This window comes from Oncorhynchus mykiss, chromosome 4 (genome assembly GCF_057628025.1).
Source record: "Oncorhynchus mykiss isolate SJ-2025 chromosome 4, ASM5762802v1, whole genome shotgun sequence".
Lineage (NCBI taxonomy): Eukaryota > Metazoa > Chordata > Actinopteri > Salmoniformes > Salmonidae > Oncorhynchus > Oncorhynchus mykiss.
Window position 1 is genome coordinate 34,957,722 of NC_143025.1, and position 27,540 is coordinate 34,985,261.

Genomic DNA, 27,540 nt, shown 5'->3' on the forward strand with positions numbered 1-27,540 from the left:
TCTATTGGATAATTCTGAACCAACGGTGAGACTGAGATTTGTGTAGCACAAGTAGTGGCCATTTGAACTATTTTACAGTGATATATTGGACTTGCAATGACTGTGATTGATTTGACTTGCAATGGCTGTGCTATGCGGTTGGTTGTGCTACGTATTTAGTTGAATGCACACAGATTGTAAGTCTCCATGGACAAGACTTTCTGGTAAATAACTAAATGAACATGCAATACTAACGCCATCTCTCTCCTGTCTCCTTTCCCAGCTGTCACTATGATTGTGTGAGCTCCTAGCCATCGAGCGGAGTGGGAGTGTCGGTAGGAGAACAGAGGCGAGAGGAGTGCCTACACCTGGACTATGGCGCCGCACCACCGGCGGGCAGAATATCCCCTCGCCAGGGGGGCCGTGCTTATCCTGCTCCTGGGCTGTCTGGCCCTGCCATCACCATCCCATGCAGACAGTGAGTAACACAATCATATCGATGATACCTCCATAGATATGTGCGGTATATGCACAGTATTCTTATACTATTTCTGTGTACACCCAGAGGCAGACTGAGACCAGAAATCAGTTCTGGCATTTCTAACACACTGGCCCATTTTTTTCCCTTGAGACCCCCATAATTAGCCAGATAGTGATCATTTTTGCAAAAAAAAACTAAGTTAGACAGACCCACTAGTCTAAAAATGGACCAGCCCTTCTAGCATTTGCCCGAAATGCAGATGGTCAGTCTGCCCTTGTGTACACCAGAGAAGTGTGCAGAGAGAAGTGTGCAGTGCTGTTTCACTAGAGATGTACCAGCTATGATTACAATGTAACTAGCCAATGGAAATAATCCCAGTGGGGAAAGATGGTTGAAATTACATCATCCCACGCAGACAGTCAGAAGCACCATGATATTACCTCCACAGAGAACATTCTGCCTGTTATTGTATAGCTTGGGGAGGTATTTTCCATCGGCTATAGGGGCTTGTTTCCTAGACTATAGGGGCTGGTTTCCTAGATCCAGATTAAACCTGGTCCTGGACTAAAAAGCTTGCTCAATGAAGATTTGCCATAGAGATATATTGTTGATGATTCTCTAATTCTCTTTCCGTGGATACCTTCACCTGATATGCACCAGAGAGAAAAGTGCTGTTTTGTATGACCAGAGATGAACCAGTTGTTCTTACCATTTCCCCCAACTAGCCGCAGCTCAAAAGGTCATTGGGCAAAGTTGAAATGACACTAGAACTGTCTGTAAACTGTTTGTAATCACATCACATTGCTTTCTGGTATGGCTCCTGTAGTAGTATAGCTTTGCAGAGGTATTTTCCATAGACAAAGTCCTGCAGGCAATAGGCCTACGTTATCAATTTGTAAACTGAGGATGTTAAGGAAACAATGCGGTGACACATTCAATTATTTAAATCCCTGCTTGAACTAAGTGTTCCGTTTGTTCACTCTTATATCTATCGCCTCCTAACCTAAACAGATTTTACCTAGGTAATGGTCCATCCTGTTGTGATCCATCAGCAGTGCCAGACTCTGACATGGCTGATCTCTCTCTGCTGTTTACTCACCTGGTTACCATTGTTGAATCTTTTCGACCTCTCACTGCTTGTGATACCAGTCAGATATCTTGACTTTAGACCGTGTGAAAACAGTGAGTCTTGAGACCATCCCAGAACCCTATCAGCTTTTCTTTTGTGTTCTGGGGAACATTGTTTGTGCTCTGAAGGAAGACTCGCTAACTCTTTGTTTGTTCTGAGCCTTCTTCATTAATGAATGAATGAATTCCAGTGATTCTATGAGGGTTTCTCTCAGACAGCCTTCTTAGCATTCTTGTTTTTCTAACCCCTCCTCAGTCATCCAACATTATTCTAAGGGCACACGGGGCAGAAAATGGCAGGGACTTTTAGAACTCTCAAGTGCCAGACATAAAGAGGAATATGACTGTAATGTAACCCTGTCCTTTCCATCCTAGTAACCTATCTATCAGTTTAAACAGTACAGCTCAACCCTGTCCTCTCTAGCCTGTCAGCTTCTTCGTTACAGTATTCAGTAGGCTGAAGTGTAATGATGCAACAGTGCATGAAACCCAGGCACTTATACTACCACATGTTACAGTGACTAGAGATCAGGCTACCCTTCCCCCAACCCCCCTGCCCATGACTGATGGGTTGGGGCATTGTTAGACTTGGAATATCAACTGTTTCTCTCTCCAACAAACATTGTTGGTGTCCCCAGGGTGACTAAAGCATGGGCTGTCTTATTTTACTGACTTCTGAGCAGCATGTTGCTATACCGTGCATGTCTTACACTTACAAGTTGAAATTGAAGATTGCATTATTGTAACCAACAAATGCATTAAGCATTTGTTAGGATTCCTGATTGATATATGTAAAGGTCAGGTCTGGGGTGAGGTAAAGTAGCTAGATAGCAAAGAGGGTGAATCCATGAACCAGACGAGCTAATGCAATCATGTTGTTTGGGTGTTTCCCATGAGAGTCCCATTTCAGTAAGGCACACAGGCACACACACATCCACCCACACCTTCACACGCAAACACACACGCACATACAAGCACACATACCCAGACACACACACACACACACACACACACACACACACACACACACACACACACACACACACACACACACACACACACACACACACACACACACACACACACACACACACACCACCACCACACCACAGTAATCTCATTACTGCACAGCATCCTAGGGGGGAGCAGTACTCTCTTTAATCGACGTGACATGCTTCATGTCAAATTTATGATGATTTTTAATAGAAGGAATTAATGAGACAGAAAATGTAATATTCCGGGCCGCTGTGTGTGTGTCTGCGTGTGTGTGTGTCAGGGAGGATGAGTGTCTGGTGGTAAATCCACTCACTGACAGTTCAGTTAGATACTCTGTGGGGTTGCACATCGAGGAGTAGAAAAAATGTTTTGTCGGCACAAAAATTGTTTATAGTTTTAAGGGAGGACAGCTAGCAATGCGAGAAGGAGCTGAAGCTTAAAAATAGCTGGGGCTGCCAGAAAGAATGCATGGTTCTGTAGAGTGAAACCCTCTTACTCTACCTGAGATTAGGTTAGATTTACTGACACACACAGTAGCCTACCCCATGATGTTGCCAGTTACTGGACCAGCTAAACCTTGCCATAGCTGCAATATTGTTTGTACATTTCTTAGCTTGATAAAAGTACTAGTGATTGAGATTATCTTAAATGTATGATTAATTATGTGATTAGATACACATCTAATGTCAGCTTGAACTCCAATCCCACTAGATAACTGCTATCTTCCCAATTCCATAAAATGGATTCCATGATTCCATTACGCCAACACAAGCAAAGACTCAATGGGATAGTTTGTTAAATAGCCTGCCCCATATTTGCTACATATGTTGAACATGTTTGCAGTCAACATTGTTCTAGTGCCGAGGTGTCAACGCAATCGGCCCACTCTAGTGTAGCCCTGAGAACGACTTCTACATAAAACATCCTCCTATCAGGCTGAAAATGCCTTAACTCGATTGAATGGGTGGCCGCCGAACAAAAACGGGAAGATATGCTTACTGTCTTAATAAAACGCTGTGCGAAACCTACTGTGTATTGCAGTCTGGACATGGACATGCCAAACGTAGTCGATATGCAAGATTAAATTCACTAGTTTATTGATAAGCCCTAAAAAGACCACAATTCTAATAAAAACAAAACAACAACTTGTTTTAAATAGGCAATGTTTAAACACAGTTACAGACACCATAATTGGTTCCCATTGGTGTATAATTCAAACAAAGCAACTTAGACTATGGAGGCATTTAAGCACATCCAAACTTTTCACAGGGGCTGGATAAAGATCTAATATAAAGAGGAAGAGAGAAAGGGGGAATGTCCATTCACTGTTATACTGCTCGCAAATGTTATGATTTATAATAATCAAGGATTCATCTTACAGATCATATTTGCACTTCTCCAGAAATAGCAGACAAAACCGTATTGCATTCGAGCCATGTACTTTCTCACCCTAAACGGTGAATCTATCTAATTCATTTTTGTTGTTGTTGTTTAATTTGAATAAAAACCAATCAATCTATTTTTGAAAAAGTACGATCAGGTCAGAACCATGATATCATAAATCTCTTCTCTCATTGCATGGCACTGTGTGCACACATAGGCCTAATTATCTTTACATATAACATTTGCACGTTTATACAAAATAATAGGCTCCTGTTAATTGTATTGTTGCCTATGTGCGAGGCAGATAAAAAAAATAACATCTGCTGTTGATATGGCATTATAGGAGGACTGAATAGTTTGGAGGAGCTCGTCTTTGGTAATTGGACATGGGGCGCTCTTTGAATATGGGGATGGATAGCCTACTTGTGAATAATGATAAAGCATGAGTGCAAAACCCTTTAAAATCATTCTCAGTAGACCATTTAAACCCCCTTTATTCATAGGCTACTTTGGTCTTAATTAATGGGAGGGTAGGCTATGCTTGGTTTTTAATCAAATTAAACTTAATGGGGGAGGAAACCAATAAATGTTATGTTCAAAAAAGGCACATCTCTCCTTCCATGGACACTGTGCTTGATGGCTGGATAGGCTGCACTTTCGCTCTCAAAATCCATGCCATTGTCAACTGCTAAATACAGTGCCTTGCGAAAGTATTCGGCCCCCTTGAACTTTGCGACCTTTTGCCACATTTAAGGCTTCAAACATAAAGATATAAAACTGTATTTTTTTGTGAAGAATCAACAACAAGTGGGACACAATCATGAAGTGGAACGACATTTATTGGATATTTCAAACTTTTTTAACAAATCAAAAACTGAAAAATTGGGCGTGCAAAATTATTCAGCCCCCTTACTTTGTAGCGCAACCTTTTGCTGCGATTACAGCTGTAAGTCACTTGGGGTGTGTCTCTATCAGTTTTGCACATCGAGAGACTGAAATTTTTCCCCATTCCTCCTTGCAAAACAGCTCGAGCTCAGTGAGGTTGGATGGAGAGCATTTATGAACAGCAGTTTTCAGTTCTTTCCACAGATTCTCGATTGTATTCAGGTCTGGACTTTGACTTGGCCATTCTAACACCTGGATATGTTTATTTTTGAACCATTCCATTGTAGATTTTGCTTTATGTTTTGGATCATTGTCTTGTTGGAAGACAAATCTCCGTCCCAGTCTCAGGTCTTTTGCAGACTCCATCAGGTTTTCTTCCAGAATGGTCCTGTATTTGGCTCCATCCATCTTCCCATCAATTTTAACCATCTTCCCTGTCCCTGCTGAAGAAAAGCAGGCCCAAACCATGATGCTGCCACCACCATGTTTGACAGTGGGGATGGTGTGTTCAGGGTGATGAGCTGTGTTGCTTTTATGCCAAACATAACGTTTTGCATTGTTGCCAAAAAGTTCAATTTTGGTTTCATCTGACCAGAGCACCTTCTTCCACATGTTTGGTGTGTCTCCCAGGTGGCTTGTGGCAAACTTTAAACAACAATTTTTATGGATATCTTTAAGAAATGGCTTTCTTCTTGCCACTCTTCCATAAAGGCCAGATTTGTGCAATATACGACTGATTGTTGTCCTATGGATCGAGTCTCCCACCTCAGCTGTAGATCTCTGCACTTCATCCAGAGTGATCATGGGCCTCTTGGCTGCATCTCTGATCAGTCTTCTCCTTGTATGAGCTGAAAGTTTAGAGGGACGGCCAGGTCTTGGTAGATTTGCAGTGGTCTGATACTCCTTCCATTTCAATATTATCGCTTGCACAGTGCTCCTTGGGATGTTTAAAGCTTGGGAAATCTTTTTGTATCCAAATCCGGCTTTAAACTTCTTCACAACAGTATCTCGGACCTGCCTGGTGTGTTCCTTGTTCTTCATGATGCTCTCTGTGCTTTTTACGGACCTCTGAGACTATCAGAGTGCAGGTGCATTTATACGGAGACTTGATTACACACAGGTGGATTGTATTTATCATCATTAGTCATTTAGGTCAACATTGGATCATTCAGAGAGCCTCACTGAACTTCTGGAGAGAGTTTGCTGCACTGAAAGTAAAGGGGCTGAAAAATATTGCACGCCCAATTTTTCAGTTTTTGATTTGTTAAAAAAGTTTGAAATATCCAATAAATGTCGTTCCACTTCATGATTGTGTCCCACTTGTTGTTGATTCTTCACAAAAAATACAGTTTTATATATTTATGTTTGAAGCCTGAAATGTGGCAAAAGGTCGCAAAGTTCAAAGGGGGCCGAATACTTTTGCAAGGCACTGTATGTGTACATGATCAATAAAATATGATTTTATTTTGATTTGATGTTACGAATTCTAGATTTTTGTCTTGGTGGCTAACGTTTCTTACCTGACTAACGTTAGCTAGCTAGCTAGCTAACATTAGTCACCTAGCCACATAGGTAGAATTCCTAACATATCATTGGTTTTGCAAATTCGTAACATGCTGTACGATTTGCAAATTTGTAAGATATTGTACATTTTGCAAATTTGTAGCATATAATATCAATTGTAATTCATAACAGAAGTTTAGACAAAATGGTGATGGACATCCACAAATGAATACACACCATACGAAACGTAACATATCCTACTAAATGGAGTATCTCAGATTTACTTACAGAATAATATGAAATGGTCTGAGAGCAGGTTGCGGTTTGATGTAATCGACTTTCCTATCAGGTGAAATTACGCAACAATGTGTTTATTGGTGCCATATATCTAGGTGATATTCGACTTGTAGATCAGGTACATCGCCCTCTGCGTCCCAAAAGGCACCATATCCCATATATAGTGTACTACATTTAACCAGTGCCATGAGGGTATAAAAGGAATAGTGTGCCATTTGGAATGCAATATTTGGCTCAGATCAGTAAGATAGAAAATGTTGTGGTTCGCATTCGAAAACACTTCTTAAATGGAACCATTCAAATTAAAATTAATGAGATGACACCTATTCATTGAAATCTTTGTAATGCAATCTCTCGATCTGTCTCTTTGTATTGGTATATTACACAACATTAACATGGTCAACAAGAACAGGAGAAAAGTAAAAGATATTGGAGTCATGTAAAAAATGGCGCACTCACATTGTCCAGCCCCATGACCAGGTTTGGAAATTGAACTGTCTAGCTCAATTGTGTTGAGGTGGGAGGGGTGGCAAAATTTGAGGTTTGTCCTTAAGAACAAGCACAAAAGTGTCAATTTCATGCAGCGCTAATGGGACGTTTTAAAACCCACAAAAAGCAGTTTCTAATGGTAACGTAGTTGATAATGGCATGGATTTTGAGAGAATACGTGTAGCCTATCCAGCCATGAAGCACAGTGCCTATGGACGGAGAGATGTGCCTTCTGTGCCGGTGAAGAACATATTTAGAAACATGAAAAAATGATTGGTTTCCCCCCATTTTATTTAATTTAATTAAAAAGCAAGCATAGCCTACCTTCACCTTAATCAAGCCACAAGTAGCCTATGAATAAAGGGGTTTAGATGGTCTACTGAGAATGGTTTTTAAAGGGTTTTGCACTCATGCTTTTTCATTATTCACAAGTAGGCTATCCATCCCCATTTTCAAAGAGCGCCCCTTGTCCAATTACCAAAGACGAGCTCCTCCAAACTATTCAGTCCTCCTATAATGCCATATCAACAGCAGATGTTATTTTTTTTTATCTGCCTCGCACATAGGCAACAATACAATTAACAGGAGCCTATTATTTTGTATAGACGTGCGAATGTTATGCATAAAGATAATTAGGCCTGAGTGTGCACTCAATGCCATGTAATGAGAGAAGACATTTCTGATATCATGGTTCTGACTCGATCCTATTTAGAAATATTGTTGTTTAAAAAAACAAATATTGATCGTTTTTTTTGTTTAATTTGATTAAAACCCAAATGTATTGCCTCCCGAGTGGTGCAGTTGGTCTAAGGCACTGCACCACAGTGCTAGAGGCGTCACTACAGAGCCGGGTTCGATCTCAGGCTGTGTCTCAGCCGGCCGCAACCAGGATACCCATATGGCCCAGCATCATCCGGGTTAGGGGAGGGTTTGGCCGGCTGGAATGTCCTTGTCCTATCGCTCTCTAGTGACTCCTTGTGGTGGCCGGGCGCATGCACGTTAACTTTGGTCGCCAGCTGTACGGTGTTTCCTCCAACACATTGGTGCAGCTGGCTTCCAGGTTAAGCAAGCAGTGTGTCAAGAAGCGGTGTGGCTTGGCGTGGTTGTGTTTTGGAGGACGGATGGCTCTCGACCTTCGCCTCTCCAGAGTCCATATGGGAGTTGCAGCGATGGGACAAGACTGTAACTACCAATTGGATATCATGAAAATGGGGTAAAAAAAATATGTATATTTCTAGATAAGTGAAAAAAATTATCTGTAAGATGGTTCCATGATGTTTATACAACATAACATTTGCGAGCAGTATAACAGAAAATGGACAATCCCCCTTTCTCTTTATATTGGATATTTATCCAGCTCCTGTGAAAAGTTTGGACTTGCGTAAAACCCTCCATAGTGTAAGTTGCTTTGTTTGTATCATACATCCATGGGGACCAATTATCATGTCTGTAACTGCATTTAGACATAGGCTATTTAAAACATGTTGATATTTGGTTTTTATTAGAATTTGATTAGAATTATACACAGTCTATTAGGGCTCATTAATAGCCTAGTGAATTTAAGCTTGCTTATTGACTACAATTGTTATGTCCATGTCCACTGCAATAAACATTAGGTCTAGGGTAGATTTTATTAAGCCAGTAAGCATATTTTTCAATTTTATTTCTTGCGGCCCCCTTTAAATCGAGTAAAGGAGGAATTCTTTGCCTTTGCAGCCTGATAGGAGGATGTTTTATGTAGAAACTGGTCTCTGGGGGACACTCAAGCGTATTACCGGCTGGGCTGATTGCATCAACGCCTTGGCACTAGAACAATGTGGACTGCAAACATGTTCAACATATGTAGCAAATATGGGACAGGCTATTTAATTAACGAACTAGCCCGTTGTCTTTGCTTGTGCTGACGTAAAGTCATGGAATCTACTTATTAATGGCATTGGGAAGATAACAGTTATCTAGTGGGATTGGAGTTCAAGTTCAAATTCAAATTTAAGATAATCTCAATCACTAATACTTTTATCAAGCTAAGAAATGTACAAACAATATTGCAGCTATGGCAAGGTTTAGCTGGTCAAGTAACTGGCAACATCATGGTGTAGGCTACTGTGTGTCAGTAAATCTAACCAAATCAAATTTTATTGGTCTCATACACATGGTTAGCAGATGTTAATGTGAGTGTTCCAAAAGTCTTGTGCTTCTAGTTCCGACTATGCAGTAAAATCTAACAAGTAATCTAACAAATTCACAACAACTACCTAATTCACACAAATACACACTAATGTAAAGGGATGAATAAGAATATATACATATAAATATATGGATGAGTAATGGCGTAGGCAAGATGCTGTAGATGGTGTAGAATACAGTATATACATATGAGATAAGTAATGTAGTATATGTAAACATTATTAAAGTGGCTTTATTTAAAGTGACTAGTGATACCTTTATTAAGTCTGCCTATTTAAGTGGCCAGAGATTTGAGTCTGCATGTTGGCAGCAGCCTTTCTATGTTAGTGATGGCTGTTTAACATTCTGATGGCCTAGAGATAGAACCCAATCTTAGGTAGAGTAAGAGGGTTTCTCTCAATGGAACCATGCATTCTTTCTGGCAGCACCAGCTATTTTCAAGCTTCAGCTTCTTCAATTTATGTGCCAAAATGTTTTTTTGACTCTTCGATGTGCATTCACATGGAGTACCGAACTGTGAACTGTGAGTGAGTGGATTTACTCCCAGGCGCTCATCCTCCCTAACAACACACACACACATGCACACTCACAACATACACACGCCGCAGCCAGGAATATTCAATTTTCTGTTTAACTTATTCCTTCCATTAAAAATCATCCTAAATTTCACGTGAAGCATGACATGTGGATTGTTACCACATTAAAATATGTGACTGACCGCCTCGATTCGGTCTTATGCAGCATCATTTGAAATGTTTTTAAAATATTTTGTTTTTACATTGGATAAAAATAGAGACTCAGAGCTAGAAAATGGTATATCATACACTGCAGTTGAGGGACAACGGGAAAGTAATTGTTACCCCACTTTTTTAGAAAATGTCCCTTGAATATTTTGGTATACCTACTGGAGAGCTCTTCTTTGTCTACACCCATTCAGCATCATTCACATCATCCTAAACCTTAGCCCCACCCATCTCTTTAAAGATTTAAATGTGCGGCCATGTGGCAAACATGTGCTATATCAAATAAAATGTCAGTTTATTTGTCAGATGCACTCGATATAGAGGTGTAAATGGTACAGTGATGTAGTTACTTGCATAGTAGCAATATCAAAAACAGAACTTGTCCAGATAAAAATATGTAATAAATATTGTATCATTATTACATGATGCTTATCAGACACACTTGTCTAAATTGATGGTTCATATTAAGGAAATGCTATAACCACCCCCCAGCCATATCTAGCTAAGTGGATGGGTCACTATGGTCTAGACATGTACACATGTTCATGAAATAAAATAGATGGCCGTAATCACCCCCAGACTAATTTGATGGGTCATGTAATAATCTGGCAGAAGTGGAGTCTTTTGTTTAGACATGAAGCTAGCTAGATAGCTAAACAATGAACCGGCATAATTCAAACTCATACTACTACCAATACAAACATTGTCATTGCTGTAGTAGGAAGTTGCAGGTAGCTAAAGCTAACAAACTAGGTTCAAAGTTAGCTAGCTATAACTAGCAAATGTATTTCTGATTTGAATAATATTACTACACAGATCATACAGTTGAAGTCAGAAGTTTACATACACCTAGTTTGGAGTCATTAAAACTCATTGTTCAACCACTCCACAAATGTATTGTTAACAAACTATAGTTTTGGCAAGTCGGTTAGGACATCTACTTTGTGCATGATACAAGTCATTTTTCCAACAATTGTTTACAGACAGATTGTTTCATGTATAATTTCCTATATCACATGTTTACAAACGCCAACTTGACTGTGCCTTTAAACAGCTTGGAAAATTCCAGAAAATGATGTCATGGCTTTAGAAGCTTCTGATAGGCTAATTGACATAATTTGAGTCAATTGGAGGTGCACCTGTGGATACATTTCAAGGCCTACCTTCAAACTCACTACCTCTTTGGGAAAATCTAAAGAAATCAGCAAAGACCTCAGAAAATAAATGTAGACCTTCACAAGTTCATTCTTGGGAGCAATTTCCAATTTTTGGAGAAATGTTCTCTGGTCTAAAGAAGAAAAAATATAACTGTTTGGCCATAATGACCATCGTTATGTTTGGAGGAAAAAGGTGGCTGCCCGCAAGCTGAAGAACACCATCCCAACCGTGAAGCACGGGGGTGGCAGCATCATGTTGTGGGGGTGCTTTGCTGCCGGACGAACTGGTGCACAACACAAAATAGATGGCATCATGAGGGAGGGAAATTATGTGGATATATTGAAGCAACATCTCAAGACATCAGTCACAAAGATAAAGCTTGGTCGCAAATGGGTCTTCCAAATGGACAATGACCCCAAGCATACTTCCAAAGTTGTGGCAAAATGGCTAAAGGACAACAAAGTCAAGGTATGGGAGTGGCCGTCACAAAGCCCTGACCTCAATCCTATAGAAAATGTGTGGGCAGAACTGAAAAAGCGTGTGCGAGCAAGAAGGCCTACGAACCTGACTCAGTTACACCAGCTCTGTCAGGAGGAATGGGCCAAAATTCAATGGGCCAAAATTCAACCAACGTGGGAAGCTTGTGGAAGGCTACTCAAAATGTTTTACCCAAGTTAAACAATTTAAAGGTAATGCTACCAAATACTAATAATGTAAACTTCTGACCCACTGGGAATGTGATGAAAGAAATAAAAGCTGAAATAAATCATTCTCTCTACTATTATTCTGACATTTCACATTCTTAAAATAAAGTGGTGATTCTAACTGACCTAAAACAGGGAATTCTTACTAGGATTAAATGTCAGAAATTGTGAAAAAACTGAATTTAAATGTATTTGGTTAAGGTATATGTAAACTTCTGACTTCAACTGTACATTGCTACTCTAGGGACACAACATCATGAAACAGCATTCCCAGGGGTAAATTATGGTAGAACTTGCTCTGAAACGCCGACACCCAGACACTGTTAAGAACTAGCTAGCGAAGTAGATCTGATAACATAATTACTTAGCTATCTAACTAGCTAGCGAGCATAGACTATCAATACTACCTGCTCCCATAAGAGGAGATCTGCAATTGATACTAACAATCTAATAGCCCTATAATGAATTATATTATGAAATGTAATCTGGTTTCTTTGAATCAGTACATTCCATGGGTTATTTGAATCAGTAATGTTACACCACACACATGATCTCTAGCCAGCTGAGAGTCCGTTAGACATGCACCCCTTACTGGATTGTCAAAAGCCCCACACCCTCGTTTTCCAGCTGAGCACACACTCAGCATTGCTACCTAATTAATAATAGATCTACTCACATGTCCAGGGATTCTGGTTATCTTTTATATTCCAGTATTGAGTGACTGTCCCGGTCAGGAAAGGTCTTTGTTGGTGGCATATGTAATTAGCACAACAAGCTTTGGCATGCCAAATGTGTGCTCAATGTGTCTGCTTCGGTGCCATCATTACATGAATGCGAGACACAACTGTTTTGCCAAAATGACTTCCACCAATCCCTGTGGCCTAGATGATTATAGTATCTATCAGGCTGCACACAGGGGCCTGAGAGCGATGCTGTTTTGTTATGTCAACTAGGTGTATATCTTTCACATGCTGATATTGTAGAGATGTGATGGAGACTGGAGAAGGCCTGGATTCAAAAAGTATTTGTTTTCTTTCAAATAATTTGAGCAATTTATTGAGACTGCTTAGATGATCTGGTTTCTTCATATGAACTTTTGGGACTATTCTATTCATTTCATTACATCAGACAAGGTCAATCAAACAGCTGAATTATTTGAAAGAATAAAAACACTAATATAGCTGTGAGAAGCAATGAACGGGGTTCACAGGATGAAAGACAGGAAACAAGATTGGTTGGATAACAAAGCTTTATGTGCAATCAGTGAAAGCATTACCATGTTCATCTCTCAGTACCACAAGGATGACGCAAGTGAAGTTTAGTCTAATGCTGTAGGTTGGTTATCTTTGAATGCAGCAGGTAACCATTCTTAAAGTAATTACTTAATGTATCAAGTTTATGTATAAATATTTGTAAATGTATATGCTGACTGCACAAGCGGCAGGACTTCCGGTTTCACATTTTCCTGAATAAAATAACCACTTTCACTACATTCAGACCGCAATAGGGCAACAATAGGTAATTATACAGATATACTAATCACATGTCAACATTGCTCATCTGCATCATTTAAATCTAACAGTAATTTTTCATGAGATGAAGTCCACTTGATCAATAGTTATTGCTCTAGTATCCTATGGTGCAACTGGTACCAACAACATCTATCAATGACATCTTAGCATTAGCAAACAAATTAACACTGAGAGACATGGTTGTTGCATTCATCAATTTTCAGTCCAATGGACTTCCCCAAGTGAGAGCCTAAGCGAAAATGTTAACATAAGTTTTAAAATATATTTAACACAATACCATATGTATTTCATAACTCATTATTTTGAGGGAACATTTGCAGAAGCAGCAGTTACTCTTCCTAGGGTCCACAAAAAACACAAAACAAAGAAACAAAACACTGATACACTGATAGACAAGGACAGTCACATACATTTAAAATACAAAGATATGCAGTGCATTCCGGAACTTTTCAGACTCCTTGACTTTTTCCACTTTTTGTTACGTTATAGCGTTACGATAAAATATATTAGTTGTTATTTTTCCCATATCAGTCTACACACGATACCCCATAATGACAAAGCAAAACAGGTTTTTACATTTAAATGTACATTTACAGTACTTTGTTGAAGCACCGTTGGGTTCGTTTAGAGCCTTGACTCTTCTTGGGTATGACGCTACAAGCTTGGCACACCTGTATTTGGGAAGTATCTCCCATTCTACTCTGCAGATCCTCTCAAGCTCTGTTAGGTTGGATGGGGAGCGTCGCTGCTCAGCTATTTTCACGTTTTTCCAGAGATTTTAAATCGAGTTCATGTCCAGGCTTGGCTGGGCCACTCAAGGACATTCAGAGACTTGTCCCAAAGCCACTCCTGCATTGTCTTGGCTGCGTGCTTAGGGTCATTGTCCAGTTGGAAGGTAACCTTCGCCCCAGATTGAGGTCCTGAGCGCTCTGGAGCAGGTTTTTATCAAGGATCTCTCCATATTTTTGCTCCATTCATCATTCCCTCACCCTGACTAGAGTGACCATCAGGTTCTTGCTCCCCTCCATTACCATGGACCTTCTCCCCTGATTGCTCAGTTTGGCCAGGTGGCCAGCTCTAGGAAGAGTCTTGGTGGTTCCAAACTTCTTCCACTTAAGAACGAAGGAGGCCACTGTTCTTGGGGACCTTCAATGCTGCAGAAATCTTTTGGTACACTTCCCCAGATCTGTACCTCGACACAATCCTGTCTCGGCGCTCCACGGACAATTCCTTTTATATCATGGCTTGATGTTTGCTCTCACATGCACTGTTATCTGTGGGACCTCATACTGTATAGATAAATCTTATCCAATCGTAATGTAACAAAATGTGGAAAAAGTCAAAGGGTCTAAATACTTTCCGAATGCACTGTACAAACAATACAACAACAAAAATTATACAAACAATATAAACAAAATTAATGTGTGTTTAAAATAAATTACAAACATTTTCTAAATTAGTCCAATGTGTTACTGGGACATATTCTACCCATTACTGAAATGGTTGCTCCAGTTTAGATGCTTTAGGTAGTCTGATAGGTCAGTTATCCAAACCTTTGCAGTTATTTTGGATACAGGTTTCAGGTGATTAGAAGTTCTACAAATTGGCTATCCCCGCAATGACTGTATTCCAAAAGGAATTGCACATCACCTTGCAAGCATACTGTGATTTGAAGGCCTGTTTCAGGCCATTGTACTACAGTGTCTGAAAATAATGTTTAGATTCACTCCTGAAGGTTGTACACGTGTGACCATCATTCAGAATGAGTGCCAGAGTTATGAACATTGTGAGGAAAATACCTAAAGCAGGGCTCTCCAACCCTGTTCCTGAAGAGCAACAGTCATGTAGTTTTTCCGCTCCAACCCTAATCTAGCGCAACTGATTCTAATAACTAGCTGGTCTATAGGATGAATCAGGTAAATTATAAATGGGGTTGGAGTAAAACCTACAGGATGGTAGCTCTCCAAGGAACAGAGTTTGAGATTCCTGACCTAAAGCATTTCAACTGGAACAAATATTTCAGTAACTGGTGCAATAAATACACTGCTCAAAAAAATAAAGGGAACACTAAAATAACACATCCTAGATCTGAATAAATCAAATATTCTTATTAAATACTTTTTTCTTTACATAGTTGAATGTGCTGACAACAAAATCCCACAAAAATTATCAATGGAAATCAAATTTATCAACCCATGGAGGTCTGGATTTGGAGTCACACTCAAAATTAAAGTGGAAAACCACACTACAGGCTGATCCAACTTTGATGTAATGTCCTTAAAACAAGTCAAAATGAGGCTCAGTAGTGTGTGTGGCCTCCGTGCCTGTATGACCTCCCTACAATGTCTGGGCATGCTCCTGATGAGGTGGCGGATGGTCTCCTGAGGGATCTCCTCCCAGACCTGGACTAAAGCATCCGCCAACTCCTGGACAGTCTGTGGTGCAATGTGGCGTTGGTGGATGGAGCGAGACATGATGTTCCAGATGTGCTCAATTGGATTCAGGTCTGGGGAACGGGCGGAACAGTCCATAGCATCAATGCCTTCCTCTTGCAGGAACTGCTGACTCACTCCAGCCACATGAGGTCTAGCAGTGTCTTGCATTAGGAGGAACCCAGGGCCAACCGCACCAGCATATGGTCTCACAAGGGGTCTGAGGATCTCATCTCGGTACCTAATGGCAGTCAGGCTACCTCTGGCAAGCACATGGAGGGCTGTGCAGCCCACCAAAGAAATGCCACCCCACACCATGACTGACCCACCGCCAAACCGGTCATGCTGGAGGATGTTGCAGGCAGCAGAACGTTCTCCACGGCATCTCCAGACTCTGTCACGTCTGTCACGTGCTCACTGTGAACCTGTTTTCATCTGTGAAGAGCACAGGGCACCAGTGGCGAATTTGCCAATCTTGGTGTTCTCTGGCAAATGCCAAACGTCCTGCACGGTGTTGGGCTGTAAGCACAACACCCACCTGTTGACATCGGGCTCACATACCACCCTCATGGAGTCTGTTTCTGACCGTTTGAGCAGACACATGCACATTTGTGGCCTGATGGAGGTCATTTTGCAGGTCTCTGGCAGTGCTCCTCCTGCTCCTCCTTGCACAAAGGCGGAGGTAGCGGTCCTGCTGCTGGGTTGTTGCCCTCCTACGGCCTCCTCCACGTCTCCTGATGTACTGGCCTGTCTCCTGGTAGCGCCTCCATATTCTGGACACTACGCTGACAGACACAGAAAACCTTCTTGCCACAGCTCGCATTGATGTGCCATCCTGGATGAGCTGCACTACCTGAGCCACTTGTGTGGGTTGTAGACTCCGTCTCATGCTACCACTAGAGTGAAAGCACCGCCAGCATTCAAAAGTGACCAAAACATCAGCCAGGAAGCATAGGAACTGAGAAGTGGTCTGTGGTCACCACCTGCAGAACCACTCCTTTATTGGGGGTGTCTTGCTAATTGCCTATAATTTCCACATGTTGTCTATTCCATTTGCACAACAGCATGTGAAATGTATTGTCAGTGTTGCTTCCTAAGTGGACAGTTTGATTTCACAGAAGTGTGATTGACTTGGAGTTACATTGTGTTGTTTAAGTGTTCCCTTTATTTTTTTAAGCAGTGCATAACTAAATGATTGGATTAGTTTAGAAACATGAATGTTATTTATCAAATCAAAGCATATTTATATTTTTTAGCATAAGATCAATCAATCAATGAACATGCACAAACAGATATTGAAACAAACAATTTTACAAAATCAGCCTGCAGTGTGGCATGCTGGGAAATATGATAATGATGGGCATGGTTTGGGTCAAACTTATGTGTATGAGTTTTAGGTCCCTGTATTATGGTTAAACAAGGCCCTCAAAATAAGGCATAATGAAACGTGACTTGTTTCAGGAAAATGGGCATATGTCGCATGTCACTAACAGGAGAGCCATTTGAACGTAAACTTTTTTTGAAAATCAAAATGGGTTTTTTGGCAGAAATGCCATCCTTAACATGTGAACTTTCATGTGCCTTAATAACAAACGTGTGTGCCATCTGTAAATACGAATACAACGGTTAAATTATGAGCCTAGTTGGTTTAGCCTCAGAAAAAGTCAGCAACCTTCCCTCTAGCCATGATTGGTTGAGATAATGAGTGGGCTGGACATGCCGAAAGATGAGTTCGGATTGGTCTGCCGCGTAGCGCGTCTATTTGAGCTGGTCGGTATATGTAGGTAAACCTGTTTAACGCATCTTTTTTGTTTGTTGATATTGTGTATTAGAATTGCATAAGAGTTGCTCTCCACTTTCTGGAGGACCGAGTTTTGAAATCAGTGGAATATGATAGTTAAGGAGATGGAGAAAACACCTGTCTCAGGATTACATCTTCAAACTAAGGGCAACCATGGCATCCGTGACAGAGAGGAGCATCCATCCATGTAAGATGGTAAGTCTAACTAGCCAATTTTTTTTTAAAGCAACCTGGTTGGTTAGCTGCCTGCAGATTCACGCAGGGTAGTAAAGTCATGAGCTGGGATTATGGTTATTTGGTTAAAACCTGTAGACGCCCCCCCCCCCCCCCCCTGTTCAGCTCAAACCGTGGCGCATGGAACGCAAAAATATTCTTAGAAATATTTAACCTCCAGACATTAACAAGTCCAATAGCTCAAATGAAAGATAAACACCTTGTTCATCTACCCAGCATGTCCGATTTTTTTAATGTTTTACGGCGAAAACACACCACATATTTATATTAGACCACCACCGAAACCAAGACAAGAGGCAGCCATTTTTTCCCAGAAAATATAAAATTATAAAAGCAGGATTAAAAAATAAATCATTCACTAACCTTTTGAAAATCTTCATCATATGACAGTAATAGGACATGTTACACAGTACATTTTTTTTTCGATAATATGCCATTTATATCCATAAATGTCCATTTACATTGAATTCATGTTCAGAAAATACTCAAAAATGTCCGCAGAAAATGTAGGTAGCGCCGCAAGATAACGTAAATAGACATCATAAACTTTGACTAAATATACATGTTCTACATATAGTTAGAAAGATACACTGCTTCTTTATGCAATCGCTTTGTTACATTTATTTTTAACGTTACAGAAATCGCACACTATTCAATATTCTGAGACGGCGCTCAGATATAAGCTACATTTCTCCTTAATGTTGGAGTCAACAGAAACACAGATTTCAGCATAAATATTCCCTTACCTTCGATGGTCTTCGTTCAGAATGTTCTGGAAAGGTTCATACTTACCCAATACATCGTTTGGTTTCAAGTCTTGCGTCTTTGTATTAGCTACTGCTAATAACATCAGCTGAAATGCACCCAAAATGTCCTCTGGTCCGGAAAAGTTGCGCATCAAAACTTCAAAATTACATATTAAATGTCGACTAAACAGGTCAAACTAAGTGCAAAACCAAGCTTTAGGATGTTATAGACATACAAAACAATTTTCAATTCAACCGGTCATTGTTTGTCCTTCTTCTGAGTACTGGAACAAAGGAATGGCTGGGACCAATTCGCGCCCTAACGCACAGGTTTTTTCTTGCGGCACTTACTCAAATCACTCCCATAGGGCCAATTCTCGCGGGATTAAACGCTCTACAGAATGAGGACATCTAGTGGAAGACATAGAAAGTGTCCCCAGATCCATAAGTGGTTGGGAAGGGTGGGGGCGATGACGTCAAAGTTGCTCCAACTTTCATGACCACAAAACTAGTTTGGAAGAATGCCTGCCCTGTGAGTTCTGCTATACTTACAGACATAATTCCAACGGTTTTAGAAGCTTTAGAGTGTTTTCTATCCAATAATAATTATTATATGCATATATTAGCAATTTTTGACAAAACATTTTTCAGTTTACTATGGGCACGCAATTGCTCCAAAGGGGGCAGTAGTCAGCCATATCTTTAACAAGTTAATTGTTTGTTAATTGTTTGTTTAGTTAGCTAGCTACATGTCTTAACCTTTTGCGTGTAGGGGGCAGTATTTTCATTTTTGGCTTAAAAAACGTACCCATTTGAAACTGCCTATTTCTCGGCCCCAGGAACTAGAATATGCATATAATTGTCAGATTACCAAAACTGTACAAATTTTGTCTGTGAGTATAGCATAACTGATATTGCAGGCGAAAGCCTGAGGAAAATCCAATCAAGAAGTGCCTCTTATTTTGAAACCTCTCTGTTCCTCAGCATGCCTGTCCTCCATTTAAAGGGATATCAACCAGATTCCTTTTTCTATGGCTTCCCTAAAAGTGTCAACAGTCTTTAGACATAGTTTCAGGCTTTCATTTTGAAAAAATATTGTGAAGGATCACATTGCGTAAGTGGATAGGTGGGGGCACTCGGCCATTGTTTCTCCCACTGTTATTGAAAAAGCTACACACTCGGTTGATATATTATCGAATATATATTTTAAAAACAACTTGAGGATTGATTATAAAAAAGTTTGACATGTTTCTGTGGACATTATGGATATTATTTGGAATATACGTCTGCGTTGTCGTGACCGCTCTTTCCTGTGGATTTCTGAACATAACGCGACAAACAAACGTCGGTATTTTGGGTATAAAAATAATCTTTATGGAACAAAAGGAACATTTGTTATGTAACTGGGAGTCTCGTGAGTGAAAACATCCGAAGATCATCAAAGGTAAACCATTTTTTTGATTGTTTTTCTGATTTTCGTGACCTAGCTTCTTAATGCTTAGTGTACATAATGTTATGTTATGCTATTAATAAACTTACACAAACGCTTGCATTGCTTTCACTGTAAAGCATAATTTCAAAATCTGAGACGACAGATGAATTAACAAAAGGCTAACCTGTGTTTTGCAATATTGCACTTGTGATTTCATTAATATAAATATTTTTTTGTTATATTATTTGACTGTGGCGCTATGCTGTTCAGCGGTTGCTAATGACAATTATCCCGGTACCGGGATGGGTAGCGTCCAGAAGTTTAACCTTTCTGATCTCCCCATCCCGGATCCGGGATCGTGAATACAGACTCAAGCTCATTACCATAACGCAACGTTAACTATTCATGAAAATCGCAAATGAAATGAAATAAATATGCTAGCTCTCAAGCTTAGCCTTTTGTTAACAACACTGTCATCTCAGATTTTCAAAATATGCTTCTCAACCATTGCAAAACAAGCATTTGTGTAACAGTATTGATGGCTAACGTAGCATTTAGCATTAGCATTCAGCTGGCAACATTTACACAAAAAAACAGAAAAGCATTCAAATAAAATCATTTACCTTTGAAGAACTTCAGATGTTTTCAATGAGGAGACTCTCAGATAGCAAATGTTCAGTTTTTCCTGAAAGATTATTTGTTTAGGACAAATCGCTCCGTTTTCTGCGTCACGTTTAGCTATGAAAAAACCCCTGTATCCAGGATTGTGTAAATCTATCAGCAAGCTCATTAGCATAACACAACGTTAACTATTCATGAAAATCGCAAATGAAATGAAATAAATATGCCATCTCTCAAGCTTAGCCTTTTGTAAACAACACTGTCATCTCAGATTTTCAAAATATGCTTCTCAACCATAGGAAAACAATCATTTGTGTAAAAGTAGCTAGCTAGCGTTAGCATTTAGCTTTAGCATTTAGCGTTAGCATTAGCGTTAGCATCCAGCACGCAACATTTCAACAAAAACATAAAAGCCTTCAAATAAAATCATTTACCTTTGAAGAACTTCTGATGTTTTCAATGAGGATACTCTCAGTTAGATAGCAGATGCTCAGTTTTTCCAAAAATATTCTTTGTGTATTAGAAATAGCTCCGTTTTATACATCACATTTGGCTACCAAAAAAACCCCGAAAATTCAGTCCTCAAAACGCTAACTTTTTTCCAAATTAACTCCATAATATCGACTGAAAACATGGCAAACGTTGTTTAGAATCAATCATCAAGGTGTTTTTCACATATCTCTTCATTGATACATCGTTCTTGGACAGATGGTTTCTCCCCTATATCAAGTGGAAAAGTACGAGCAGCTGGCAATTGCGCACCGAATTCCACACAGGACACCAGGCGGACACTTGGAAAATGTAGTCTCTTATGGTCAATCTTCCAATGATATGCCTACAAATACGTTACAATGCTGCTAAGACCTTGGGCGAACGACAGAAAGTGTAGGCTCATTCCTTGCGCAATCAGAGCCATATAAGGAGACAATGGAAAACAGAGCTTCAGAAATTCTGCTAATTCCTGGTTGATGCATCATCTTGGTTTCGCCTGTAGAATGAGTTCTGGGTTACTTACAGACAAAATCTTTGCAGATTCTGAAACTTCAGAGTGTTTTCTTTCCAAAACTGTCAAGTATATGCATAGTCGAGCATCTTTTCGTGACAAAATATCGCGCTTAAAACGGGAACGTTTTTTATCCAAAAATGAAATAGCGCCCCTAGAGATCTAACAGGTTAACTAAATATTCCACTATGCAAGTATCCATTTCAATAGAATGTTCACGTAGCTGGTAAATTCGCTCTGGCTATCTACTCTGATTTCAGAGCACTCACGACTGAGTGTGCCAGATCGTAGAATAACAGACAAATTTACAAACGCTCAACACACATTGAATATGACCTGTGTCAGTAAACGTTGGCAAAAAAAATGAAATTTTTGCCTGCAGCACATTTGCAGTCGCCAATGCTCTGGATAACATAAAACAGCCTAACTAGCTCTGCTATGGTGAGTAAAATGATCCGTGTGAGCTGGAGGTAGATAGCAAGCTAGCCAACGTTAGCCAGTTAGTTTGGGTGCTTGACTGTTGTTGATAGGACAGAACGATCGGATCAACCCTTAAAGAGATGGGTGGGGCTAAAGCTTAAGAGGGTGTGAACGATGCTGAATTGGGTGAAGACAATGAAGAGCACTCCAGTAGCTGTACCAAAACATTCAAAGGCCATTTTCTCAAAAGTGAGATTACAAGTTTATCAACTTTCAAAGCAGAATTACTTTCCCATTGTTCCTCAACTGTAGTGTATGATCATGGTTGGGTAGATTACTTTTGAAATGTAATCCATTAGTTACTAGTTACCTCTCCAAAATTGTAATCAGTAATGTAACTTTGGGATTACCCAAACTCAATAACATAATCTGATTACATTCAGTTACTTTTAAATTACTTTCCCCTTAAGAGACAATAGAAGAAGACACAAATGTATGTTTCCAATTGAATGACATCTATTGCAGGATAAGTCAATGTTAAAGTTTACATAGCTGGCCATATATGGATGTTAAATTTCACTTTATGGGTTGGTTATATAGGCTTCTTCTAACCCATCACTTTCTACTACATACGATTAAGAGATATCTTTACATTAAAATCCAAAGTCTATCAGAATTCCAGTCATTCCAATAAATGTTACACCACTTGATCTTCAAAAATAGGAGTTGGAAATATGGAAGTATAGATTTAAACAAATTGTTTACTAACACTGTCCCTAAATATTAAAGCAGGTCCTTGCCTGGTCCTCAGTTCTGAAGCGAGGGGTTGGAGAAACGATTGGATTTTCTCTTCTACAGTACAATGCTGCTGCAACCCCTAGACACAGTGTCATAGAGACACAGTCCCCAATGTGTTAATATTTGTGACTTTCTCTCTCTGCCCACCCCATCTTCTAGACCTCTTCTGCGCCATCGCGCAGCAGGCAAATTGTATGAAGTCTTTGTGCATGCTGCTCCCACGGGTCAAATTGCTTGATTATCTGCAAAATATAATACAAAAAATTCTCTCTTTCTCTTGTCTCCTTTTCCCTTCACCTTTCAAGTCATTGTGTGGTACTTATCCCCGACTTGTGTGGATGGGAGGTAGTTTTAAGGGCCGCAAACAGAGAACAGAGCAGAGAAGAATAATGAATTATTTATCAGAACAAACATGAATGCCTATGTTGCTGTTGCATTCAGGCTCTTTCCAAATTTAGGTTTTTCATATTATTGAATTTCTCACACACAGACTGATACTTTTCTGCATTCAGACAGTATTTTATCAAGGACTGGAGGAGAAGGTTCTACTATTAAAGCTACAATTGAGCCGATTGATAGCTAGCTGTTAGCTGCTTCATTGCTCAACAAGTGAGTGGCATTACATAGACACTATGACAGCTCTCTTGTCATTCCTAGCTCTGCTAGCCCAACACAGACATAGAAAACCTTTTCAATAAATCAAAATATATCTAATGAATGATAGGATCTCCCCTCCCCTCCCCTCCCCTCTCCTCCCCTCCCCTCCCCTCCTTCCTTCCTTCCTTCCTTCCTTCCTTCCTTCCTTCCTTCCTTCCTTCCTTCCTTCCTTCCTTCCTTCCTTCCTTCCTTCCTTTCTTTCTTTCTTTCTTTCTTTCTTTCTTTCTTTCTTCCTTCCTTCCTTCCTTCCTTCCTTCCTTCCTTCCTTCCTTCCTTCCTTCCTTCCTTCCTTCCTTCCTTCCTTCCTTCCTTCCTTCCTTCCCTCCTTCCTCCCCTCCTTCCTCCCCTCCTTCCTCTCCCTCCCCTAATTCTCTTCCCACCTCTCCATTCTCTGCTCATGCCTGACTGAGCATGTTTGGTTGAGAAAAGGTCCCCCTGTAGCCATGGGGAGGAGGTGATGGAACAGAATCGACTGTGGTTGCAGGGATCAAACTGCAGAGAGAAAATCTTCTGTTGGCCTTTCTGAGACTCTGGAGGAGACAAGACTAAAGGCTTAGAGTAGCAGACGTGTGGAGCGAGGAGAGGAAGAGGGAGGAGGAGAGGTGGGGAGGGAGGAGGAGGAGAGGGGACGGAGAAAATGAGGAGGAGGAGGTGGTGGACGAGGTACAGAGCGATATCCCAGAAGATTACTATTAGATTTGGTGTCTACTGTTGATACAGAGGCTAATTGACTAAGAATGTGAATTGATTCACTCTGTATTGAAATATAACTGTATCTATATCAGTCTTAGCACTTCCAGTCTAAAGCTGCTGTGTCTGTGTCTCACATGGCACCCTGTTCCCTATGCCCTACTACTTTTGACCAGGCAAAAGGGTACCATTTGGGATGCACACTGTGGCTCTGATACTATTAAAAGGCTACATGGAACAGTGTGACACAGGAAGGAAAATACCGGTTTTGCATCCTAAATGGCACTTGCTTGTTTCTTCTTTTGGTCCTTCGGTTGTTTGGTTATTTGGATTGCATATCAAAGATCCATTAAAAATGGGATTGATTTCAGATCAAAAGCATAATTTGAACATTATCGGATGGATACATAATGCATATTTGCATATTTGTTTGTTTTTGCGTGTGTGTGTGTGAGCCTTGGTGTGGGTGTGTTTGTTTGTTTATTTGTGTGTGTGTGGTGTGTGTGTGTGTCTTCAAGTATATAATCCAGTTTAAATTATGCCAGTGTTTATCAGTTGTTCATCTCCCAAACCAACAAAGCATGGCAGCTAATATGCCAGGGATAAACAAACACACAGTGCTGCCAGAGCAGTCAAGAGATAGCCAAGCAGTAATACACCACTAATTGGAGAGTGTACACAGTGAACATGACCCCATTGGCCCCAAGTGGGTATTCTGTGAGCTAGGTGGGGACAGGCAAGCAAGCCAACATGGGCAAGCCCACACCAGCCCAACGCGGGCAAGCCCACACCAGCCCAACGCGGGCAAGCCCACACCAGCCCAACGCGGGCTAGCTCACACCAGCCAACGCGGGCTAGCCCACACCAGACCAACGCGGGCTAGCCCACACCAGAACAACACAGGCAAGCCCACACCAGACCAACGCGGGCTAGCCTACACCAAGCCCACACCAGCCCAACATGGGTGAGCCTACAACAGCTCATCTGCATGCTCGTTCATCCTCACCAGGGTCTTGACCTGACTGCAGATTGGCATCATAACCAACTTCAGTGGGCAAATGCTCACCTTCGATGGCTACGGGAACGCTGGAGAAGTGTGCTGTTCACGGATGAATCACGGTTTTAACTGTACCGGGAAGATGGCGTCGTGTGGGTGAGTGGTTTGCTGATGTCAAATTGCATTTATCGATGGCAATTTAAATTCACAGAGATACCATGACGGGATCCTGAGGCCTGTTGTCATGCCATTCATCCGCCGCAATTACCTCATGTTTCAGAATGATAATGCACTACCCCATCTCGCAAGGATCTGTACACAATTCATGGAAGCTGAAAACATCCTAGTTCTTCTATGGCCTGCATACTCACCAGACATGTCACCCATTGCTCTGGATCGCCGTGTACGACAGCGTGTTCCAGTTCCCGCCAATATCCAGCAACTTCACACAGCCATTGAAGAGGAGAGGAACAACATTCCACAGGCCGCAATCAACATCCCGATTGACTCTATGCGAAGGAGATGTCGCACTGCATGAGCCAAATGGTGGTCACACCAGATACAGACTGGTTTACTGATCCACGCCCCTACCTTTTTAAAAATGTATCTGTGACCAGTCTGTGACCAGTCTGTGACCAGTCATGTGAAGTCCATAGATTAGGGCCTTATTAATTGATTTCAGTTGACTCATTTCTAAATATGAACTGTAACTCAGTAAAATCTTTCGACAATGTTGAATGTTGCATTTTATATATTGGTTCAGTGTACATTTGTAAGTACAGTGTCCATTAGAGTTCAGTGTTTGAAAGCAGCTTCGAATCGGAGAAAGCACTGGAACATCGGCCAAATCAGTGGGATCTCGCATTTTGCAACGCATGGTTCGAAAAGCATGTGATCAAACAAAGCTTTGGACGTCATTGATGACGCACTTCTGACAAAGTGATACACGCATCGGCACACTGCTTCGGAAGTTAGCTGCTTAGCGATTTCGATGTAAGCCTCAGAGTTCCGTTATGAAACGTAACATGACTACCTTTAAGTATTTTTAAAGACTTCATCATTGGCAGTGTCAAAAAAATCAGGCATCACACAAAAGAACCCTTAAAGGTCTCAAACAGTCATTCTGATTCCCATGTAAAATAGCCTTTTAAGGGACTAAAATATCACCCTTAATATTTGTTTCGGGTAGAAATGACAATGAATTGAGAACATACTTTTCTCTTTTCCCTTTATTCAACTAGGCAAGTCAGTTAAGAGCATGTTCTTATTTTCAATGACGGCCTAGGAACAGTGTGTTAATTGCCTTGTTCAGGGACAGAATGACAGATTATTACCTTGTCAGCTCAGGGATTCGATTTTGCAACCTTTTGGTTACTTGTCCAACACTAACCACTAGGCTACCTGCCTCTCTCAGGGCTAACTACCAGGAAGCTCTTTGAAGTGCCTATGTCAAGAAACCTGGATGCGTTGAGTAGTGCAAATCATGTCAAGCTAATTTGGTAATACACAAAGCAACTTAAACAACATTGAAATTACATCAATTATATCATTTCTTATTTGTTTTATCTCGTGTTTGCCATGTTTCACAGCAGCATTGACGGATGTGTTGACTTGACAGTTTTGAAAAAAATATATATACAGTACCAGTCAAAGGTTTGGACAAACCTACTCATTCAAGCGTTTTTCTTTCTTTTACTATTTTCTACATTGTAGAATAATAATGAAGACATCAAAACTATGAAATAACACATATGGAGTCATGTAGTAACCAAACAAGTGTTAAACAAATCAAAATACTTTGATATTTGAGATAATTCAGAGTAGCCACCCTTTGCCTTGATGATAGTTTTGCACACTCTTGGCATTCTCTCATCCAGCTCCATGAGGTAGTCCCCTGGAATGCATTTCAATTAACAGGTGTGCCTTGTTAAAAGTTCATTTGGATGTGTTTAATGCGTTTGAGCCAATCAGTTGTGTTGTGACAAGGTAGGGGAGGTATACAGAAGATGACCCTATTTGGTAAAAGATCAAATCCATATTATGGCAAGAACAGCTCAAATAAGCAAAGACAAACGACAGTCCATCATTAATTTAACTCTAAGACATGAAGGTCAGTCAATACGGAAAATTTAAAGTACTTTGAAAGTTTTTTCAAGTGCAGTCGCAAAAACCATCAAGCGCTATGACGAAACTGGCTCTCATGAGGACCGCCACAGGAATGGAAGACCCAGAGTTACCTCTGCT

General features: G+C 40.5%; 1 protein-coding gene across 5 annotated transcripts in view; it reads left to right on the forward strand.

Annotated features, from left to right (window-relative positions):
- LOC110521733 (receptor-type tyrosine-protein phosphatase F) overlaps positions 1–27,540 on the forward strand; it is a 345,140-nt gene that overhangs the window by 54,728 nt on the left and 262,872 nt on the right. For all 5 annotated transcript variants that reach the window (XM_036968462.2, XM_090231901.1, XM_036968469.2 and 2 more), the window contains exon 2: positions 263–457. In XM_036968462.2, coding sequence (XP_036824357.2) covers positions 355–457 — 103 coding nt within the window. In that variant the 5' untranslated portion in view covers positions 263–354. The remainder of the gene's footprint in view (positions 1–262; positions 458–27,540) is intronic.